General features: G+C 47.3%; 1 protein-coding gene across 1 annotated transcript in view; it reads right to left on the bottom strand.

The window, feature by feature from the left end:
- CACNA2D4 (calcium voltage-gated channel auxiliary subunit alpha2delta 4) overlaps positions 1 to 22,743 on the bottom strand; it is a 152,608-nt gene that overhangs the window by 62,445 nt on the left and 67,420 nt on the right. The window contains exons 20-27 of the mRNA XM_080391564.1: positions 19,142 to 19,203; positions 18,398 to 18,465; positions 18,214 to 18,259; positions 16,655 to 16,752; positions 15,262 to 15,355; positions 13,789 to 13,884; positions 11,670 to 11,797; positions 8,355 to 8,435 (exon numbers count right to left, since the gene is read on the bottom strand). Coding sequence (XP_080247690.1) covers positions 8,355 to 8,435; positions 11,670 to 11,797; positions 13,789 to 13,884; positions 15,262 to 15,355; positions 16,655 to 16,752; positions 18,214 to 18,259; positions 18,398 to 18,465; positions 19,142 to 19,203 — 673 coding nt within the window. The remainder of the gene's footprint in view (positions 1 to 8,354; positions 8,436 to 11,669; positions 11,798 to 13,788; positions 13,885 to 15,261; positions 15,356 to 16,654; positions 16,753 to 18,213; positions 18,260 to 18,397; positions 18,466 to 19,141; positions 19,204 to 22,743) is intronic.

Here is a 22,743-nt window from a genome sequence, read left to right as displayed (position 1 = left end):
GTTGTGGTTTAAACACAACCAGCAACCAAGCACCACGCAGCCGCTCGCTCACTCCAGGGCTTCCAGGCAAGGGCTCCCAGCCAAGCACCCCGGGCAGAAGCGGGAAGACTACCTTCCACCCGCTCCTTCCCCCCGCCATCTATGCCTCACCATCCAACACTGAGCCCATATCCGCTGCAACCCAGCCTGCATTCAGCACCTCCACATTTACTGGCAAGCCACGAAGATTTGTTGATATTCCTCATACACCGCAAGGACAGGGAGAGAAAAAAAGAGAATGACTATCAGTACAGCCTCTGCACGGTACAGATGGTGAGAGCACAGTGTAAGAGCATTAGGGAAGAACAAGAAATATTTCTGGGACTATTGATGTGATGAAGCTCCAAGTAAACTGGTCTGGCCTCATAGCTGACCCTGCTTTGAGCAGAAGGGTGATTAGAGACCTCTTGAGGTGCCTTCCAACCAGAATTATCCTATGGTCCTATGAGTGGGGCTTCTGTATCCCAGTGAGGGAAAGGAAGAGAATAAAAAGGTCTTAGGAGGGGAAAGAGCTGGCAGTAGGAGAACCATTACACAGCCTTGTGATGGGGACATTTGTGCCTTAGGTGGATAGGTAGGGCAGGAGAAGAACAACTCAGGAAGGAAACAGGCTGAGTTTGGTGGTAAAAGGAATGTACCTCAGGAGTAGACTGGAGCTGCCCTCGGATCTGCTAAGTTTCTGTGGTTCTCACCCTGCAAAACTTGTCTGCTTGTGCCTTGGCTGAATTTAAGCCAAACCATTTTACAAGACGTTTCCTGTAATTTCCTCTGCTGTAATATTTACCAACTTCATCCCTACACCTACAGACTTCTTCTGTGATTCCTTGCAGCACCTTCTTACATGACTTTGTTCCTCTGAACTATAGGTCCTAATACAGCTCATGACATCAACCACACCTGTGCTATGGCCTATGGTCCTTGCATGGACAACATCGCTTTACTCCATGTACTTCAGATGCACAGACATGGGCTGTTGTGGGGGGACAGGTGTAAACAAGGTAATGCACTGGCCTTGCATTCACACAGAGATTTAGGTTTTCACCCTACTTGGTCAGAGGTGTTAATGCCACTTGCTTGGCAGTCTGTGGATCTTCACACAGCTTCAAACGGAAGGTCCTGGCCCATTTGTGTCCCTTGCCCTTTGTCAGTCCCCCTGTATGCTCAGTGCATACTGACAGACTCTACACACTGGGTACACTTCCACGTCCACAGGGATTATTCATGTACATACCTGCATGCACACACAGAAAACACGTGTGAATATGTAGCCCCACCACAGACAGGAGTAAGTGTAAATCACTCTGTGAGTACCTGTACCTGTGCACACCCCTAGTTACACATGCAGACAGGTATCACAGCCACACAACACACTGCAGAGAAACGGTTTGTGTATGCAAATATACGCAGGTATGCACAATTCCCTTCATAAACTGTGCAACTACACACACTCTACATGCAATGTGCTCCCATGGGCCCACGTGGCCCTGGGCACAGATACAGGACCCTGCTGGTGCTAGGTAGGGAAGAGTTAATGCGAGAGAAGCTGGGAAGGAAATTAAAAGCAAAAAAAAAAAGTTGAAAGCCCAGCACATGATTCTTCTCGTATCACATCTGTGAATCCTGGAGCGCGAGAGTAATTGTCTGCAATGAGTCAGACCAAAAGGCACAAGGAAATGGTTGCTATGGCAACCTGTGCACTGCTCTAATTCGGCTCAGAATTAAAATGATATCAAATAATTTGCAAGCAAAGGGAACACGGCAAAGGCGCTGGGTGCCAATCTAAAAAATCCAGCTATACACATCTCTCCTGAGCCAGTGTCAAGGGCTCTTTTCCCTTCAAGCGTGACAACCATGGCAATCAGAGGAGCTATAGACGCAGCAGTGATGGATAACCTTAGGCTAGATGACTTCTGCTATGCACAGGCAAGAACAGGCTCCTGGGGTGGAGCTCCAGCCTGGAACAGGCTCCAGGACCAGGGATGTCCTGGAGCAATACCTCATCAGACCCCACAAGAGAAATCCCATCGCTCACAAGTTGTTTTGGTGTCCCACTGAGAAAATTCCTTGAAAGGGCTGGTGAGGGCATGGTCTGGGCACAGGCACCCACCCACTGTGGGGGCATTTGCTCTGTGCTGGGTGAAGAACCACCTGCATGGGCCAAGGAAAAGAGGGCTGATTCACTTTTTTTAAAGAAGGTTTCTTCCTGGTAAGTGCTGCACTGTGCAAACTCTGGCACCCAGCTGAAACTACAAGGAAATATTTATTCTACAGAATTGGCTATTGTCTTAGCTTTCTCCCCAGCCAAGCGCTCATTGCAAGGCAATAGGTAACATCCACACACACAAGGAGGAGGCATGATCCTCATACTGAAGATCCTACAGCCCATGCAGACAGCAGATACACCATGGAAGAAAAGGAAATTGCTGATGTCCAGCCAGGGTGGGCTGAATACTATGAGAGATGTCTCACATACCTATTTTTAACATTCTTTTGAGGATAAAATAAAAGTATTTGACCCCCTTGTCACTAGTTGCTGTCTGTGCATGGAGACATCTATATGGAGTTTTTCAGGCAGATACTTGCTTTCTTCGCCTGTTCACTGACCTGGCTGGAGGATAACCAGCTCTGAACAGGGAACCATGCACTGACACCTTGGCAAAAGGCAGTCTTTGTAAGATCACAGCTAGTGCAAAATCAGGCAACCACCTCACTTTTGTCTGGCTCATAGAACACCTTGTGTCTGTTCCAGAAACACCCCAAAAAGCAACCTTTATGCTTACTGGTCTCTCCCCCAAGGCTCAGCATGAAAAGTAGAATGCAGTGGATGGCAGGCAGGCAGATGAATGGATGAAGGATGCAAGAGACACTGGTTTTGGCACACCAGTGGCACCATGTAATATTGATACCCTGGCCCGCAGAGCATTGGCTCAACCCTTAGGCCAGCCAAATGTGTACCGACTGATAATGGCTTCCAGACAGGTGTCCTGAGAGGTGCAGAAGGCACAGCTGCTGTTAGTACTAAAATCATCAGCATTTCTGCCTTACTGAGTGCCCCTAACACTTACTATGACTCAGCTCCAAGGGACGGGCCCTTTCAGATGTCTCTCATTTTGTCAGATCAAAGGGATGCCTGAGAAACTGCCCGGGCTTCAGGGATTGCCAGAAGGCAATGGCATCAGGCAGAAACCAGATGCTGCAGGTGATGGGCTGAAAACAGTTGAGTCTTCCTTCTTTCTACCCCTGCTGCCCCTGGATGCTGGGGAGACTGTCATTTCCATAAAGGCATCTGGTGATGCCTTGAGAGCTCATAGAAGTCCCTGCACTGAGACAATGTTGGCACAGCCTCCAGCATTAAAAGAGGGACAGCATTCCTTCTCAATACTGCAGCGCACATTTATAAAATCAGCTGCTCTCAGGTTTTGTATGGCTAATGTGATGCTGGTTTCCAAGCCAGCCCAGTGAAATAATTTTAATTTTCCAGCATGGATAGAGCTATTCTCATGTAAAAGGTGCTTATGATATTGTAGGTTATTTCCATGCATTTCAGCAGCTTCTGCAGGTGCAACTGTCACTTTCTAGAGAGAAGATTGAAATGTTTTATCCACCCAAGCAACAAAACTGTAGGAATACAGACTTGTGTGTAGATTAGTTTGAAAAGATGCCACAGAACAGAACTGCTGAAAGCCACCTGCAGCTCCTCTCTGTGCCTGCTGGTAACAGACAGCAGGTAGTCAAAACTGGGGACCAAGGAAGACGGTGGAGAGACGTCAAGTTGGCCAATAATTGCTTTTCAAATGAAGAGCTTCCACCAGACTGATAGAGGTTGGATTTTAACCAGAGGTATAATGGCAAAAGTACTCCCCATTATCTATTTTTCAGACTGATTGATTTCAAATACTTTTGAAAAAAAACTAAGCTTTTTTGAAAACCTGCTCCTGCTGTGAGTACAGAGCTCTTCCGAAAATACTAGCCTTTAATAATTCAGTGTCCCAAAACTCTCTCTGTAAAATAAAGACAATATTTTTTTTTCTCTCACCCTAGTTGGAACTTGCCTAGGACTCTCCCCAAATACATCTTTATATACGGCTGGTGTCATGAGATAATGATTTCAGTATGGTCCAATCACTGCAGATAAGAACTAACAGTAACTTTCAACATAAACAGAGGAGAGAGGTATCATATAAAATAAACCGGCATCTCCCAAGTGCCCATTTGGACCGTATTTTATCTGGCACCACAGAGCCTGTGTGTGCCCCGTGGTTTGCTGGTATCGGCAAGGAACCTAATGGAAAGAAACCCCTACCTGTCCCTGGTGGGACTGGCAGCCAGCTGACAGCCACGTAAGTCAAACAGTGATAAGGTCAGGCATTGAAAGAGACGTCATACCACGGCCCCAAGTGACAGCTAAACTCCTGTGCAGATTCCAGAGGTTTCACTGAGGCTTTAAATCACTAAAAGCTTCTGTCAGCAACTACATGTGACTTCTGCCTCACACCCCCTGAGGACCAGAAAGCTCTAGGCTACTGACTCATGGGAAGGAGCAGATGACAGCGCTATCTGGGGCAGGACTTGGCTTGGGGAGAGTGCCATCACAATTCCTTATTTTTCATTTCCAACAAAGTTAGCGTGCGTGAAAGGTACTGGACTGACATCCCAGGAGAAAAGCTGCCTTCTAATTAATTATAATTAATCATTCAGGCATTACTTAATGGTTGCATAGTGCTTTGCAGTGCCAAAGCACAATATAGCAGGTAGATACTATAATTCAAAGATATAGCCAAGACAGAAGCAGAAGCCTGTGTGGCTTCCCACCAAGGAGACCACACCAACTCACGTCGCACATGTGGACCCTGCCTTGGTTCCACCATGTCCTCCGAGACCTGCAGGTACCTTGAATCCTTTGTGCATCCCCTTCATGCCCCAGGTACAGGGGCTTGGCCCACAGCAGAAGGAGAGGGATGGTTGAAAAGGGGAGAGGGTAGGGCAGGATAGAGGACACAGCTCCTCCCTCCTGAATTTGGCCACCTCCCTATCTGTCCTTGTGTGGAGCAGCATCTCTAATGGTAAGAGGAGCACCTCATACTCCCCCCAAAACTGTTCTGAGCTAAGCCAGATCGAAACGGGAGGAAGGAGGCTCTTGCACTCCCCACCAGTCCCTGCTCTCAGCCCTCCAGCCCGGTCGCTCTCTAATCCAAACTGACTGCTCCGTCATTCCCTGACAGCACCCAGGCCTGTGTCATCTTCCTGGACATTTGATTTTTCTAGTTTGCCTTTCTCCGCCTTGGCTGGGGACTGCCGTTCAGCTACCAGAAGAAAAAGGGCCCAACACTCCCTGTCACTGGTGTCCTCCCCATGGGAGCACTGGGGGTGCTCCCTTCCCCACAGGCATGGCTACAAATCCTAGAGCTCAGTTTTTCACTGCATGCATAGCAAACATTTCAGAGCACTTACAAATCCCCCCTCCAAGCACTGTCAAGTCAAACAAGTGACAGTAATGATCAGCAGCAGAATGACAGGCCAATTCATACCGCTTGCACTTTTATAGGGGCACTTAAAAAGTCTCTGTTGTTCTCCTTCTACAGAACTGTGACAGCATTTATCCAGAAACTACTCAGATATTTGGGTTTCTGGGAACCACTGCTGGGTACCAAAGTTCTGGTAGTATCCTAACTCTATATGAACACATATCAATCCCACCAAGGGCTGATGCCATCAAAATAACAATAACAACAATCTGCATCCCATTCTGCTCTGATTGCCTCTTGCTGTGTCTCCACTCATTCCCCTTCCTCCACCTCTCTCCTGCACCCAGGATGGTATTGCACCACTGCCTAGCATCATTTGTGCTGCAGCCTCTGCTTGTTGGGGGAGTTTGCCCAGAATCAGGTCCTAGCCACTCAGGATTATTATGTTAGTGTGAGGGGAGATGAAGAGAGACCTACATCCTTACTCTCAAAGCTGCTATCCTCAAGATCAAGCAGTATTGCAATAGGTAGTGTGACCACAATTATTTCCTTTTTTTTTTTTTTTTTTTTTTTAATTTAAAATTACTACTGGTACAAAAGATTCAGATGATGAATCTAGACACTACTAGAAACAAAGCAAACAGTAATATAGATATAGTACTTTTTTTGCTCCCTGAAACCTCCAAAACATGGTGTAAACTTACGCCCAAGCCAGCAGATGGGACATACCTCAGCAAACCCTTGCACTCCCACTGAAGTCAACAGGGGCTACAGTTGAGGGCCTGAAGGACTTTGGACCCTTTGGTCCATGCAGCCCATACTTTGGATGAAATATAGGTAGTTTTTATCAATGCATAAGGAAAGGGAAATGAACAACATCCATCTGTGTGTACCATGTGTGGAAGCAAGCAGAAAATGCTTGTGGTCAGGTCACCCGATGTGCCTCCTAGTGACAGAGACCATGATACCTTTAAGGAATAAAAGCAATTGAGAATTCATTTCTGTGTCTCAACTTCTGTGGTTACCAGTGAGGAAACTGGTTTGTTCTGTATCATTTCCACAAATGACAGATTTTTTACTTTCTTGTTATTGTTTTAACATGATTTCTTTCCCTACCCTCTCCTGCTTTCTCCACCCTCCTCTTCCCTCTGCAGAGGATCCTGCCCCTTCATAGCACATCTACACAGACGTTGATTCAACATAACTGAGAGGGTGCAAGTCTCCACAGGGTTTGTGAAAAGCACTGCTGACACAAAAGAAATGGCTCTTTCAGGGGCGTATCCTCCTGCCACTTGTTCTTGCTTCAGCTCTTCCATCCAGAAGTTTCCTTCATCGTATTTACGCTGTGCCAGATGAATTGCTTGTGTACCTCCACTCTAACTCACAGGTCAGGAAAGGGAAGGAAAAGAACCATGAAAAACAATCTTTTTTAAAAAAGATGTTTTTTCTCCTCCCAAATTCATGCTTAGAGAAATGCTCCAGCACTGCACAGAGACCACTGGTACAGTTTCAACGATATTTCATTCTCTGCTGGGTATATTCATAACAGTGCCAGCTAGTATCAGTTTCGAGAGCAGTTTCTATGACCTAAGAACCTACTTAACATGAACTTCACTGAAACCATCTCTTTTTCACAGGGGTCTCCGGACAGACTTCATAATGATTTCCTGGCTTTGGGCTTGAAATGGTGGTATATTAGGAAAAAGTGCTATTTCATAACACCCCTCCTTCAGCTTGTAAGTACTTTCTCAATGCTCAGGTCATACTTAAGAGAGTACCAGTCTCAACTAGAACTTACTAAAAGCCTGGAAATTAAGGAACGCTTCATCAGATACACTTAAACTACCATAGTTTTACTGACCAGTAGTACTGAAGACCATTTGATGAATCCCACCCAGCCTAGGCAAAAGCGACGGCTCTCTGATCTGAACGTACCTGTTATATGGCCTTCTATCTACTGGATACTCCTATAATGAAGTCACTGTTTGTATCTATTCTACTCAGTCATTCCTTCCACCATACAGGACTCCATTAACATTAACCATTTTTTCACAAGCAGCTTTGCATCTCAGCATATTTCTGGTGATAATTACTCCATTACCTGTTCCATCAACCTCTTCCCTTAATGCTTTCAGTCTAAAAAAAATTCCACTGAACTACATTTTCTTTTACCCCAATACTCCTAGACAGCATTTAAGTTGGATATGATGTCAGCATTATTGATTAATGTTGCATTTCACTTCTGAGTTTACAGTACTTCCATAAAGGCTGAAGCATCTGCTGCAGAAAACGGTAACGCTTCAAAAGCTTTGAGGTTCTTGGAAATAATGTGCTTTACGAGTTTTCCAAAAGTAGACACAGAGACTAGTGAAGGTCTCCCAAAAGGGGTTTAAAGCTCAGATACAAAGATAAGTTTGGCAATCCATACGTCTCACTTAGAAATCTAGCAACAAGCCCATTCCACCAGCAAGAGTTATTTTTTCAGCAGAGATAACGATGGAGATGCATGAACATGCTGTTCTTCCAAAAACAAACGTCTCCTGCAAACAGTTCGAAACCTGCACAGTCTCCTCAACCTACTCATGCTCCAGAGAAATAGTCTCAATCCACAAATTCACCAGCATTGAAGATGGGAAGCTTCCATTCAAATAGCCAATTTCCCTTTCAAAAGCCTATCTGCCATTCAGTACCTGTTCTAATATTCTCTGTTTAGCCTAGTTTTCAACATCACAAGCTATTGTGGCTCCCATCATTTCCCTTGAGTGACAAGCTAACAGCTCTCAGCTCCCACTCTCAATACAAGATGCAACCATTTCATGCAAGATAAAAAGAGAAAACAGAATGTCCTACCTGCAGCAATACCCATCTTCCCATCCACAGACACAGCCACAGCTGTGCTCACTGTCACCACTTTTGGTAGGCCACCTCCCTCTGTCAAGATACAAATACAGCAGGCTTGGTTAGCATACCACCAGAGAGGAGTGAAATGCAGCGGGAGCAGCTTGTTCACACATTTTCACATTCAGGCCGGTGTGTACAAGTGCCTCAACCATGAAACATCCATGAGCTTGGAAAACTGCATCTTTCAAGAAACATAAGCAACCTAAGGGACTATGAGTAGATTTTATTATTTTTTTTTTAATTCTAGATAATGCCCCATGTTAAAAGTAGCATCCTCAGCAAAAAACATAAAGGACTGGCCTCCTCAATTTTAGCCATATACAGCTTCCCTCAGACCAGAAAGCTCCACCTTCATGCACCAGCAAAACTTTGTACACAGAGGAGAAGCAAGACAGGTAATTCTGACACTGACTCTCACACAGCAAAGGCCAGGCTTACGCTTAGCTCTGTTACACAAGCCAGGCTAGCACTACAAACTGGAGAGACACGGGTACTTCCAGGGTTCACTCCATTTTAGAAACAAAGCCTTCTGGGATTTTGCTGCCTAAATTCTGTTACGCCCCAGGGTCCCCCAGTTATCCTTTAGCTGCTGCTTTAAGCACCTTGTAGGTCCTGTGTCACATCTGCCAGCCCCATGCAGATCTGTTAGCTCCCACAGGGCATCTAAAATAGCATGGCTGGATAGGTTTAAGCAACTGAACCCTACCTCCCCTCTCTTTGTTAGTGCAGTTGTTTCAGCCTGCCATTGTCCATGTGACAGATTCCATTTCTGTATTTTTTTAAAGCGATTAGATTAGCTTCAGCTGGGGCACCTCTTTTGGAACTGCCAGGGGACAGTTTGAAGGTCAGCATGATCGATTTAGTCTGCAACTGATTCCCTCCTCGCATGCTGTACAGACAGATGGTCAGGGATTCTTTCCTTCCCAAAAGCTCCAGCATTTGTCACTGCTTTCCGTTTCTGCCTTCCTCTATCTAGGTGGTACCCAGTGTATCTAGAGCACAATCCAGTGTCTACCACAGTCCAGTCTGGAGTCTCTCACTTACATTTTTTTTTTTGGACTGAAGCCAGATTAACTTGCTCAAGGACATCAGAAATAGTAAAGCCCTTGTGAAACAAATAACCAGCCAATTTATGCTCACATGCCTTAAGCTTGATATTGCCTCTGTCATGAACTCTGAAAGTCTTGCCCTTCCTTGGATGGGACAAAGAAGCAAAATGAGCTTAGCATCTTTAGAAAAAAAAAATATCCACCCAACACATGAGAGATCTGGGCTGTAAGAACAGCTCTACTTGACTGGCAGAGTTTTCCCTGCTGTCGTCTTCCCTCTGGGACTTTTGGGTACTGAAAGGAGGTGCCCTGGATAAATTATTCTGATGACCTGCAGTTGTTCCTTACTGGTTTCCTCCCCAACAGGGAGGTCTTTGGGTTTTTTCCTCTTATGTGATGAGAAGTAAATCTACCACAAAAACCCCTTGTCACTTGGGGGGGGGGGGGCATGTGAAAAATATGAAAAGGGGACCTCGGCATCTAATCATCAAGAATTTAATAAGAAACTGGCTGGTGACCTTTTCTGGCCAAAAGGTGGGGCACCCCTGCTTCATCAGACATCAAGGAAGGTCCTGAACTCTGCTCCAAGAGTGAAACACTGTGGCTCAAAAGCACCAAGTATTATTTCCTGGCTCTTCCCAGGCATGTCGTGTGATCTCATGGAACACAGTCTTTCTAAGCCCAGCTGCTCATCTCTAAAAAACTTAGTAATTTCCTTTACAGTTTAGAGCATAAGCCCTTCAAGGCCAAGTACTACTTCCTACAATGTGCCTGGAGGGTTATCAGGTGAATGGGGTTCTGGACTTGATTGAAGCTTCTGACCAATAGCCATGTAATACCAAAACCAGTGGCAGCTACTCGTCTTCTGTCTTTATCCATGCAAAACTACCTGTGACTTCTAGGGAAGCCACAACCCTGATGTTTAGCCAGCCGTGGTTACTGTGGCCTGGGTAATGGTTACCCTTAGGAAGTCCCACAGGGCATCACTGCCTGGTTTTCGAACACATGACCTATTTCAAAGAGCAAATGTTGTGGCCCGCAGGGGAGTAAAAGGTCCCTCCTGCCATGCCACCCCCTCTCTCCACACTTGCCTGTTAAGTGAGGTGTAAGGGTGCTGAGCAGAGAGAGGCTTTCATGGAAGGTTTCAAGCATTTTCGCTTTCCATCCCTCTCCCTTTACATCCTGGTTCATCTCTTGCCTCCCAGTCTGGTTTTCTCCTCTTTGCTACTTGCTTTCCCACCCACCAGCCTCCCACCACTGTGCCACAAAAAGCTTTAACAGCTAAAGTGCTGAGCTCCGTGACAGAGATGGAGAACTAAGGGCCAGGGAAGAGCACAGAGGGGATTTCTGCCTTCTGTGTAGGAGTCTCACATGAGTACTTTGTTTTGATTGTTTCTTTCTAGGCTCTTCTGCTCTCTTTCAGCCTTTGAGGAGGTCCTGACTGGCCCTGCAAATGCACAGGAACCAACACCCGAAGCAAGAGACACTGAAAAGCCGCTGCTTGCTTTCCTCTTGTGTTTGAGCTCTTGAGTGCCTTAGTTAGGCAAGAGATGCCATATTCTAGCAGCATGATCAGAAGGACACAGGGCACCGATGAGACACTGTCACCAAGATGACGCCATGGAAAAGCCTTCCCCCCTTTTCTTCCACCATCTTCCACAACAAACCCATCCTTTTCTGTCATGGAAAGTGGTGATAGAAAAAAATGACACTCTCTAAAGTTAGACTTCCTGACCGAGTGCTTGCCGATTCCTCACCAGTCACAGCTGTTACTGTCATCCAGCATGCCTGACGGTGCTGCCTCCCAGGCCTGGCCACACCTGCGTGTGTCACTCCTTCTGCAACACCATTTCCTTCCCCTTCTCACATGTTCTCTAGACCCACAAGCACTTTGTGTTCGCCTGCCTCCTGCCTCCCTAAATCCTTAGGTCTACCCAAGCCCTGCATTTCCACGTGTCCTTCACCTCCTCTGCACCCTCATGCTGCGCCGCCCTGCCTGCCTGCCTTCCTCGCGGCTCGTAGCTTGGCCTTCAGCCATGGGCCCTCTGCTTCCATGCTGGTATGAAGGTAATGCCAAGAAGCCAGGTCTCAGCACCGCACACTAGGCGGGAGGCGGCGATAAAGGGATCGGGATGCGTGTGGCGTGGGACAGACGTGAGGCGTGAAAAGCTTTCCCTTCCCCTCTCCTCTGCCCTGGTGTCCGGGCTGGGGTTACCTGAATCGTCTTCTGCCACAATGCTGTAGATGAAGCTCCCGGAGGGATGCTCGGCGGCCCGGCGGTACCACAGAGGGAAGTGGTCCATAGTGAAGATGCTTTCCTTGTCCTTCTGTGTCAGGAATTTCCTGCCGGGGAAAAACCCGGGGCAGCCTTTGCACACCGTGCGGGGGAGCGGCAGCCCGCCTGGGGCAGCGCAGCGGGACCCTGGGGCTGGGCACGTTACCCGCACCTCCTCACCTGGGGCTTCCCCTGAGGCACAGGGACCCCCGGGGGACCGACACGTGACAGCGCTTGGGTCCTCGCGGAGCACCCCTCGCCCCGGGGACGCGGGGCAGCGTGCGAGGCCCCCCGTGCTACAGGAAGGCGGGCACGCCGCCCTGTGCCTCGCACCCCCCGGCAGGGGCGGGCCAGCGCCGCACCGCGGGGCGGGCTCCGCGCTCCCACCGGCAGCCGGGCCGAGCCGCCGCCTGCCGGACCCCACCCGCCCGCCTGCGGCGCAACTGCCGCCATTTTCCGTCAGCACCCGGGGGCCCGGCGGCGCCACCGCCCCGCGCCCCGCCGCGCCGGGACCGGCGCCTCCGCCGGCCGCCCGCCAGGTGCCGCTGTTGCCCCGGCCGAGGCCCTCGGCGCCGGCGGCGGCGGCGGCCCCGAGGGCGGGCGAGGGGGTCCGCGGGGCGGCCGGGCGGTGCCTGCCCCGGCTTCGCGCGGCCGCGGGGGCTTCGTCGCGGGGGCGCGCGGGGCGGAGGATGTCCGCCTGCCGGCGGGTTACGCCGTGAGGAACGAGGGGCAGGGCCGGCAGCGAGGCGTGAGGCGCGGCCCGTGAGGGGTGCCAGGCTGGCGGGTGGCCAGCCGAAGGCCATCATTTACTGCAGGAGAATGGGGAGCAGGTGGGAAAAGGAAATTAGATAGTCTCCTACAAAAAAAAACCCAAACCCCCAAACACCAAAACCCAACCCAACCCCAGCCCCACACCACACCGAAGGCCTTGCTGCTGTGGCTAAATGCCGAACTCCTAGAGACGTAGGGACTGAAGTAGTTGAGGAAACAGGTGCTCCTGAAGGCAAAAGGATGAGTCCTGAGGGCATGGTGAGACAGGCAGCGGGTGCTCAGAGACACCTCATGAAAATCAGGTGACTGGCTTCCCTGGAGGTCCCTACATCTTGCCTGACAAATCCCCTTTGTTTTCAGGCTCTTGTTTTAATGTATGTTTTGATGTAACTAATTATTTATATGGTTCCTTCCTTTCTGGGGATTCCAGAAGTACCTCTGGTGTGATATGTGGGGCTCTGACACTGCAGTGTGGTGACTGTGGCTGTTTAACAGCACTGAACGATGCTCCTGATGAGCAGTGTGGGGTAGGGAATCATCATATTAGCCCCCTGCAGCATGTTTTCTCCCTCGTTGCCAGAGCCTGACTATTCTTGACTTCCCATGGCTGTCTCAAAAACACGAAGAGTCACCTTTCAGGCACAGCAGAGCTCTCTGCCTTGATCAAATGGCTCTGTGACCTGACCTTCCTTACAGCACCATGCACCAGTCTGCATATTCAAAAATGCAACACAAATGCAAACTATACCCTTTCCATGTCAAAACCCTCCACTGAACACACACTTTTGCCTTGAGGGAGAGGACAAGAGAATGAATCATATATGACAGATGTCAGTCACATCACTTAATGCCTCACTTGGGAGGCACTGGGATACTACTGCGATGTGGGCAGAACAGAATAAACCTGGAAGAGGAACTGAGACAGAAAAATCAAACCTAGCCAAGCTGGAATATCACTGGAGTGCAGAGATTCTGCACTGCAAAATGGTCCTGGGGGTATATAATGACTGTGGATATTTTCTCTGTTAGCTGACTGAAGTCAAGTTTTTCAGATTGAAATTTTTCATTGAAATGAATGCACTTTGGGACAGTGTTTTAAGAAAAACAAAAAGACCAGAGAAAGACAAGGGACCTCTATCCTGACTATAAATCAGCACCAATGCCATCAAAGTGTTGCTTCTTTCCTTTCTGTTTCTGTCTCCAAACACATTTCTAAGGCTGGCAGTGATTTCATGCTACCTCTTCAGAGACACTGAGAGAAACCCCTTAGTGCGGTTTAGGGACTTACTTGTTGGAAATTTTCTCAGAGCCCACGTATAGGGCACTCCTCATGAGTCCAGCCCGAGTGCCCAGAAATGCCATCTCAATACCTGTCTCAGTCTCCCTGTGGAACAGAAACACACAAGCAGAAGCAAACAGTTCTCAGAACAACCATCTCACTGCCCCAGGGTGAGGGGCTCTCAAACTAGAAGCTATACCTGGAGATGTGGTCCCAAGCTCACTTGCAATATAACCCATTGACACCAAGAGTGACACTGGCTCCTCCCTGCTAACAGCGACAGGTTGTTATTGGCTAACAATTGGCAGGCTTAGACTTGTACCTAGATTCACACCTTTGAGGTTTGCTCATTTCATTCTCTCGTAAGTAGACCATAAGCTCCTCTCCTCCTGCTAGCCCTGCCCCATGCTGCTTGCATGAGGCTGAAGTGAGGAAGAGGAACTGCAGAGAGAGAACAGCTGTATCAGGGATGTTTGAGAATGGGCAGGGTAGCAGAATGACTCTGAAGCAGTAGATTGATTCTGACACATCTTGATGGAGGTATCAAGGGCACAGCTACATGGTGAAGAGCCGGCTGCAGTGTGGTGGCCTTAAAGTGAGAAGGGTGTGTTGGTGTGGTTGTTAAAGATATGTTGATAACTGGGTGTGTTAGCATGGTTGCCACTGGCTCACCACTCTATTAGTGGTAGGGATCCTTGTAACTGAAATGGGGACACGAGTCCTGCCACACGTCTGTGTAAGTAACATACTATCTGCTGAAAGAAGATCTGTATGACATGATACTAGATAGTACATGCAACAGGTGTCTCAGTGGAAATAATAAAGTAGAAAGTTGTTTATTGAAGCCAGCCTGTCCACTCCCTTCCTGAGGCTCGATCTGAAGGCATCACCAATAGAGACAAGATCAAACTCCTTTTTCTTCAGCGCTTGTTAAAGAGCAAATTCCTTGCCACCTGAGATGGAAGTTCTGCTGCAGCCATGTGGGAACTCAAGCCAAACCACGCTGCTGCCGTTCAAAGGCATAACTGATGCATGGGGAAATAACTCATAACTTTAAACTGAAATGCTCTCAGGTGCTCTGGGATACCAAACTGTCAACTAGAGAGGAAAATGCAGTGCATTTGAGTTAGGCGCTGCAAAGAACTGATGCTGAATACCCCTTGCAGTGGCATATGTGGATCACTGGTGTCCTCCAGTGATATTCAGACATGAGTTATGTTCATGCTGCTTTACCAAAAAAATCCCTCACCAAACTAAAAGCTCTCCTGAGAAGGCCAGCCTGCTGAAGTCCACTCCTGAGAGATACGTCTTGAGTTATTTCTAAAGCTATTGAGCTATTTCTATCAGCTTTTTGAGCTATTTCTAAGGTTTCTTATATGCTGTGCAAGGGTCTGTGATGGTTTTGGGCACTGCATAAGCCCATAGCATCTGGAGATGCATCTTCAATGGTGTTTTACCCATATTTATTTCTCATACACTTACACGGACATATTGAGGGCTAATGTTGTCCAGTAGGCCTCCATGGGTGCAGTAACCACTGCATCAAACAGCACTTCCTGGACCAACTCCTCATCACCTAAGAAGGGAGAACAAAAGTCAGGAGAGAAAGACATGTTCCTCCCTAGATGTCTTAGAGAGTCCCTTGCTAAGGAGCACCTGCCTAGCCAGGACATTGGAGTGATACGGCACAAAAAGAGGCCACCTGTTACAGGGCTGAGAACAGGACTTTTCACCCTGGATGACAGAGAGCACAGGAACAGATGTTCCAGCTGAGATCATCAGACAAGTTCCCCTGCAAACTCTTTGCCTTGCCAGGCCCCACATGTCTAGGATGTGTCCAAATCGTATTTGATTTTCCTCCACAGCCCTTCCAAGACTTCATGTTTTCAGGCCCCCTGAAGCTTTCCTCCTCCTCCCCCGCCCCCACCCACGCCAGACTCTTAACTCATATCTCCTCTTTTCAGCCTGCTCCAAACAGTCAGGAGGGGTCTGCTCACACTGTGTGAGAGAGGAACAATTAATGGATTACACTTGATTTTGGTTTCAAGAGATTCCCATCCTAGTGCCAAAGGCCTGTACCTCTCAGGTGGAGCATTACATGCAAAAGCTTGTACTTGGCACAACTAAGGGGGCTGAAGCCATGGAGAGTGAGATGGGCTGAAGGACAACCTAAAGCTAAATTGCTGTAGGGAGTTTGTAGGGAGTTTCCATGCACAGCTGCCCACCTCTGCCCCCTGACACAGATCCCACTCTGTAGTGGTGCTATATCAGCTGCTTGTGTGGCTACACATCACCTGGAGAATGGGACCTGCTGCAAGGGATGAGCAGTGGTGGTGGCAGGAAAGCTAGTAATTCTGTAACGATTTTTTCCCTGAATTAGTTACCAGTTGTGTTTGGAAAAGAAAATTAATAATCCATGTTCTGAAAGAACCCATCTGTCTAGATGGCACTGTGCAGCCCTCGGAGGATGCTGCCTGGGGCCCTGGGGAGCAGAGTAGTCACAGCAGCTTTTCTGGCTCCTCCTGCCACTGTCCCCACTAGCCCAGCTGGTCAGTGTGTCTTAAATATGGTGTGCAGCCCCTGCCAGGCTCCAATCAAGCAATCCACTTTTTAGTATTTCCTATGCTGAGACCTTCAGCAAGGCCGAGTTATGTGACAGATTGAAATGGAAAAAAATTTCTTCAACAGAGACAAGGAAGTGGATCCTCAGCTCATTTCCACTTGTGAATTAAGCTGGGCTTAGAGTTCAGTCCTGCCTGTGTGAGCAAGCGCCACAGGAGCTCAGTCTGACACCAATCGGTTTGTCACAGTCCCCTCTCCCCCACTATGGGCACAGGAAAACGCCAACAGGGCCCTTTCAGTGCCTGGGACTCACATTCCAGGTCAGGCTCCTCTCCGGTGAGGAAACGGATCACAGCTTCCAGCTGGTTGAGTTTCCGGTGGTCTGGATCAATGTCAGTGATGCAGTAAATCCTGGTGGGGAGGGAAGAAGAAGCCCACAAGGGCAAAGAGAAACCACAGTCAAGGAAATGCTTCTGGAAAATAATAACTGCAAACAAAAATTCAGTGAGAAACCTTGGGCTGCAAAGATTTTATGGCTGCTGTGTGCTGTGCCTGCTCAAAATCTAACAATGTGGCTGTAAGTCAAACCCTACCAATAAACCAAACACCAATTAATCTGACTGCTGTGCTTAGCAGGGCTGCTGTTATGTTCTCCAGCATAAGCTCACAATGTTACATAGCACTTCCAAATCCCTCCAGCAGTTTTCTTCATTATATGTTGTGTAAGGTGTATACCTGTATCTGTGTATACAAAACAATGTGATGGAGACACCTGAAAAGCAGAGTCATGTGTAATGTGGGTAACGCTAGACTGGGAGCAGAAAAAGCAAGAGACAGAAACAAAATGTGAGATGAGGAACAATCTTGCAGTATGATACGGTGGCAATGAAAGCTGTCCCAAAGGGACACAGCTGCAGGAGCCTCAGGACACAGTTTGAGGAGAAGCAGGAGAATGTATTAACAAATGCTCTGTATTATAGAAGAAACCAGTCTTCTAATTCTACTTCCAGTTTTGACCACTTCATTGTCAGGACAAGGGAGAGGAAGGGGTTATAAGGGAGATTTACAACTCACAGAGGGGCTGAAAGGAGTGATTTATGAGAGGAGTCTAAGAGAAATGAATATGTAAAGTGTGGTAAGCTGACACCCCAAGTTAAGAGTAGAAGAAGGAGAAGTCACTGCTTGTGTCACAAATGCACTGCCTGTGAAACTTGACAGTGCAATGAGAGGTGTGAAGGGCTGCAGGGCTTGAATGTAGTTATTTTGGCTTTGATACAGGCTGGGTTCGTGTGCCTGAGTGTAGCTGAATGTTGGGTTCATGAAAATCCCAAACCTCACAGCAATAAATGGAAAGTGCCATGCTTCACCCTGTTTCATATCCAAACCAAGCAAAACCATAAATTATGCTGGCTATTGAAACAGGGGCCATAAATCACCTCCATGTTCACTAGAAATTAGGTCTAGGCTCAGTTCAGAAGAATGCTAACCAAAAATAAGCTAGGATTTGAAAAAACATTTCAATCTCTTGCCAAGCTTGCAACAAAATTTTCTGACAGGTCTGACATGCTGTAGGTTTTGTAGCACAATTCTGAACAACGCAAGGAGGAACAAAATGAGTCTGAGTGCAGAAGACTGAGGATAAATCTCAGGAGATGTTTCTTAGCAGAGGGATGTGCCAGGCCTTGATGCATCTCCCAAAGGAAGAGGTGGAACTGAATTGCCTGGAGACAGTCTCTTTGCAGGTACAGCCCCTGAACAGCACTGCTTTTTCTCTCGACCACGGAGGGTGGTGAACTCAAGCCAAATTGCTGGCAACTTTGCCAAAATCTCATGACAAAGTCCTGTGTCATCGACAGGATTTCCCCCACTTACCATTCATTCGCTAAAGACAAGTCTGGCTGGAGCAGGTCATGCAAACCTGAAACCAGATAACACACGGGGCATTCAGTTAGGCAGCAGACAGGCAGAAACATACTGTGAAGGGGAAGTGAAGCAGTGAAGTTCAGAGTAGCTACCTTGTCCCTTAGGACAGCGTAGCTGTTTCAGATTAACCTACCTTCTTCCACTGAAGTGTTCCCCAGCAGAATGTACTCCCCGTGTCCCCTGGACAGCACAACGCCCAGGCTGAAGGTAGGAAGAAAACCAGAGGGCTTGTCAGCAAGAAGAGGTGTAATCCCTAAACATGACACTGCGTTCCCTGAAATTACAACCCTTAAAGCCATTAACTCCCTCCACAGCTATTAAAGAAAAGAACATCATCAAAAGAGGATTAAGTGAGATCCAGCTTCAGCGCAAAAGGCCAAGGAACCTATCTGTTGAGCTATGAGACATTTTCAGTGACAATTTTTTTTGCTAATGTTGAATGTTTAGGACAACAACATTTCTCAAATTTGTGCCAATTTCAAACCATTTCAGCTGGGGGAAAAAACATTTTTTTGTTTTGCTTGATTTCTTATGTGATGTTTTATAACTTTCAGTTTATAACAATGTTTTGTTTAGCACCATACACCAGAACATAAACCATATTCAGCAGAACTGCAAATTGAAGATATCTCACTTCTCTGAAATGAAACAACGTGCTTCACCAGAAGTACAACTTTTGGACTCTGAACTTCAGACAAATTGTAATACTCCTTTTGAGTTAACCCCAAACAATATTTTAATAGCTATAGGAACAAAGAAGTCAGTTATTCCCACTGCTTTACTCATGAGTTGTAGCCAGTTTTACGAAGGGACCAGTCTGCAGACTGTTGGCAGACTTCTAATACACTGTATTGGTGTCATGCGAGTCCTTGCTCACCTGAAGGGTGTGTCACTGATGTCCGTGAAGAAATAATCATTGGTGAGGAAGAGAACTCGTTTCTGGAATAACAGTATGAATAAGAAAGTGAGAGACCATCTGACAGACCAAGAGCATAGTGATGATGGGGACCTGGGGTATAGGTCCCCAAGGCTAAGCAAAAGCAGTTGATCTTTACCAACGCTTCACACCCTGCTAGGGCTGGCTGGAGCCAGGGATGAATGTGCAGTATTCAGCATATTCAGCAACTTGTGACTTTCAGGATCCAGGCAGCCACTTTATCTTTCCATCTAGGGCTTCAGTTAAACCATTCTTTGCTCTAGGGCTCCTTGCACAGGCTGCAGGAAGGGGTGGGGGGAAGCTGCCTTCCCTCCCGCATCCTTAACACACTGGGGGCTCTGCTGCTTTTTTGCTATACAGAGCATCCTTGATGGCTTTGCACATCATCATCATTCCCAGCAGGAAGGGGGGCTCAGCAGGGCAGGTAGGAAGGAGAGGTGTGTTGGAGGAGAGGCAGGATAGCAAACCTACCCACTGTGTGGGTGGGCAGTTGAGGCCACGTCTCCCCACTCCTGTGGGAAATGCTGATATTCCTGACATTTGCTTTCATATCAAACTGGAACAAAACATTAACATATTCTGATTTTGTTAAAAAATGTCATTAAAAAATAATTAAATTTTCAAATTGAAAAAAAGTGCTGATTCAAATCCAAGCCATTTTGATTCACATGAAAATATTTTTTTCAGACTGACATTTCAACTGAAGTCATTTCAGATTATTGAAAGCTGCTTCAGAACTTCAGCTGTTTGCCAGACTGGCCTTTTCCTGTAGGAAAGTGTTGATTTCAGTGGAACTCTTTTCCAAAGGAGAAAAGTTTTTGGAAAGTTTCTATCCAACCCTTATGCCAGTATATGAACCCTAATATGTTTAAAATCCCAGCCCCAGTCTGAAAACGAGGTGAGAGGATGTGTGTGGGAGACAGGGAGTGAACACAGAAAACTCAGTGTTCCCCAGGGAAAGCTGTGCCGGCTCTAACCTGCTCATGTTGTGCAGCAGTGGAAGTGAAGCGGGGCAGGAAGGGCGAGCCAGTGCCAGCTCCACAGCGTGCCCCGGGTTTGTGCACAGAGCAGATGGGCTGATGGGGATTGGGATGGGGTTATTGTTAGGTGAGGAGGTGGCAGATGGCTCAACCCCTTTCCTCCCTTCTCTCTCCAAGCACGGCAGTTGTGTACTGCTGAGAAACAGGGTTCAAGTCTTTTGCTGAGCTGAGATATTCCCAAAGCGCTGCGATATCCCCAGGGAACATGGCATGGTGGTGTTTTGGTGGCTGTGGGAAGGCACAAGAGGTATTAAGCCTCCCTTTCCTTGCCAGTCTGATCTGATGGCAGAGGTGGGAAGGCATGGGGAAGAACGAGACCTGGGGGCATAGGCCTGTCCCTGAAGGAAAGGGTGCAGTAGAAAATGGCCCAGAGGTGCCACTTCTCTGAGACTCTTTCCTTCAGCAGGGCTTGTTCTGCTCATCCTTTGTTCCTGTGACCTGTCCCTCTTCTGTACATGCAGCCACTTAGCACTTGCATCTGGTGGGAGGGAGGTCAAACCCCTGTTTGGACTAGGGGAAGGGATGGTTGGCCAGCTCTCCCCAAGATAGCTGGAGGCATCACCACTTATCCATGGGAAGAAAGAGAAGCAGAGGCACCCTTGAGCCAAGCAGGGCTGAGCATGACCAGGCAGGACTTTTCTACATAGTGCAGAGCAAGGGAGAAGATGAGAACATGGGTGTGTTGACACAGTGATAGGATGGCTGACTACCAGCACCTGCGGTCTGGGAACACATGTATTTCCAGTTTTGGTACTGTCACTGTACTAGGCAGCTAGTCCTGGCTAATGCCGTTATCAGTGGTTTGCCACAGCTCCTACCCATCTCCTTGCTATTTTGCTTTCACAGTCACAACCGTTTTGTACCCTAGGTGCAAGCAAAGGCATTTTTGCCACTAGATCTCACTAACAACCACCTCTTGTCTTTGGCCCTTGCTTTTCCCTCTCTATCTCACTCTGCTCTCAGTACCTCCCTGGGATCAACCTGGCCATCAACGTTTGTGTGGCTGACAGAATAATTTCTATCCCCTTCACTCAGCCCTTCTCTCTACAGTCTGCCTAACTCATTCCCTTTGTTTCAAATCTCTGTCAGCACTTTCTTTGTTTCAACACCGCTCTGCTTCATCAGCTAGCAGAGTACAAGTGGGAATCGCCAAGTTTTACTTCTGGTCCCCGCTCCATGTGTATTCTGAGAATAGTAAAACTGTCACATACTCAGCTTCAGTCTCCTCTTATGCTTCAGGAAGCTTGCAGAGTTGCAGAATAAAACAGGTAATATCTCTTACCAAGGCTACTTTTTGTTATTTTTTTTCCTGGGTAGGGGAGCAGAAAGATGTCCCTAAAGTATTGAACTAAAAAGGCATCTTTGGATGACTCAGAAGAAATATTATTGAGGATGCACAGAGACAGAGAAAGAGGTTAAGCTAGCAAAATAAGCGATCTAGGCTTACAAAGAACAGATCTTGCTGGAAAACCCTGATTGCTTTCCTGACAGAATAACAAAGGTAGTGAATAAATAGAATAAAGGATGTGCAATGTATTTGGATTTATATATAGCACTTGAAACAGCTTCTCATGAAATTTTATTCTAAAGAATCAGTTAAAGTGGACTTAAATAAGATGTGGAGTGAGAACCAGCTGCAGTACTGTAAACAAAAAGAAACAGTAAATAACAGGACATCAAGGGAAAAAGATTTAATGAGAGGCAAAGATAGACTGTCTTAGGAGCCTTTATGCACAGTGATCTGTAAGACAAAATAAAATAGTATTTATCTGTATACTGAGAAAAAGTCCCAACAGCCCTAAAAATTAGAAAGACTGGACAAAAAAGAGGAGTGGGTTTCATGTGAAAAAATGGCAACTGGAAAAAATAGCTAACACGGAAACCAAGACAGCTTTTCTGGCACAGCTGTGGGAGGGAGAAAAAAATTGAAGGGACAGCAGAAAGGAGATCTGGAGCTCCTTGTTCAGAAATCTCCTATTGCAGAGAACAGATGCTGTCCACAGAGCAACAGGGAAACCGGACTCAAATAATTCAGTGATGCCCTGGTACCTGTGCATCAATGATACAAGAGGCAAAGGAAACAAAAATAATTGCTGAACTGCTTGGACTGAAAAGTGGGCAAGTTTTTCAAATGCAGGTGTTGGCAATGCCCAGGAGAGGAAGGGCAAAACCATTGACAGGTACCTGATAGTTGCGAACACCAAAAATAAAGAGAATTTAGTTACAAGATCTACCAGTACAACCATTTGGAGGAAACGGAGGGGTGTCTTCACTAGGAAATGGCACCATTTCAGCAGTGGCTGTGAGTAGTTTATTGGAATTGGTGATGGCTGTGGCTTAGCATGGGAACAGTTCAGCCAGCCTGATTGCTGAAAAAAAAGCTCTCTATAAAAGATGGAAAATTTTCCTGAAATATGGAAGTCTTCTGGGCAGTGAAACTTGCAGGACTCTGGAATACTTCCTAACAGGAAATGATGAAAGCCAAAATCTTTAGGAGAGTTA

Source organism: Falco punctatus (assembly GCF_963210335.1).
Source record: "Falco punctatus genome assembly, chromosome: 6".
NCBI classification, from domain to species: domain Eukaryota; kingdom Metazoa; phylum Chordata; class Aves; order Falconiformes; family Falconidae; genus Falco; species Falco punctatus.
Note: the sequence above shows the minus strand (reverse complement) of the source record. Positions and strands in the feature narration are given on the sequence as shown.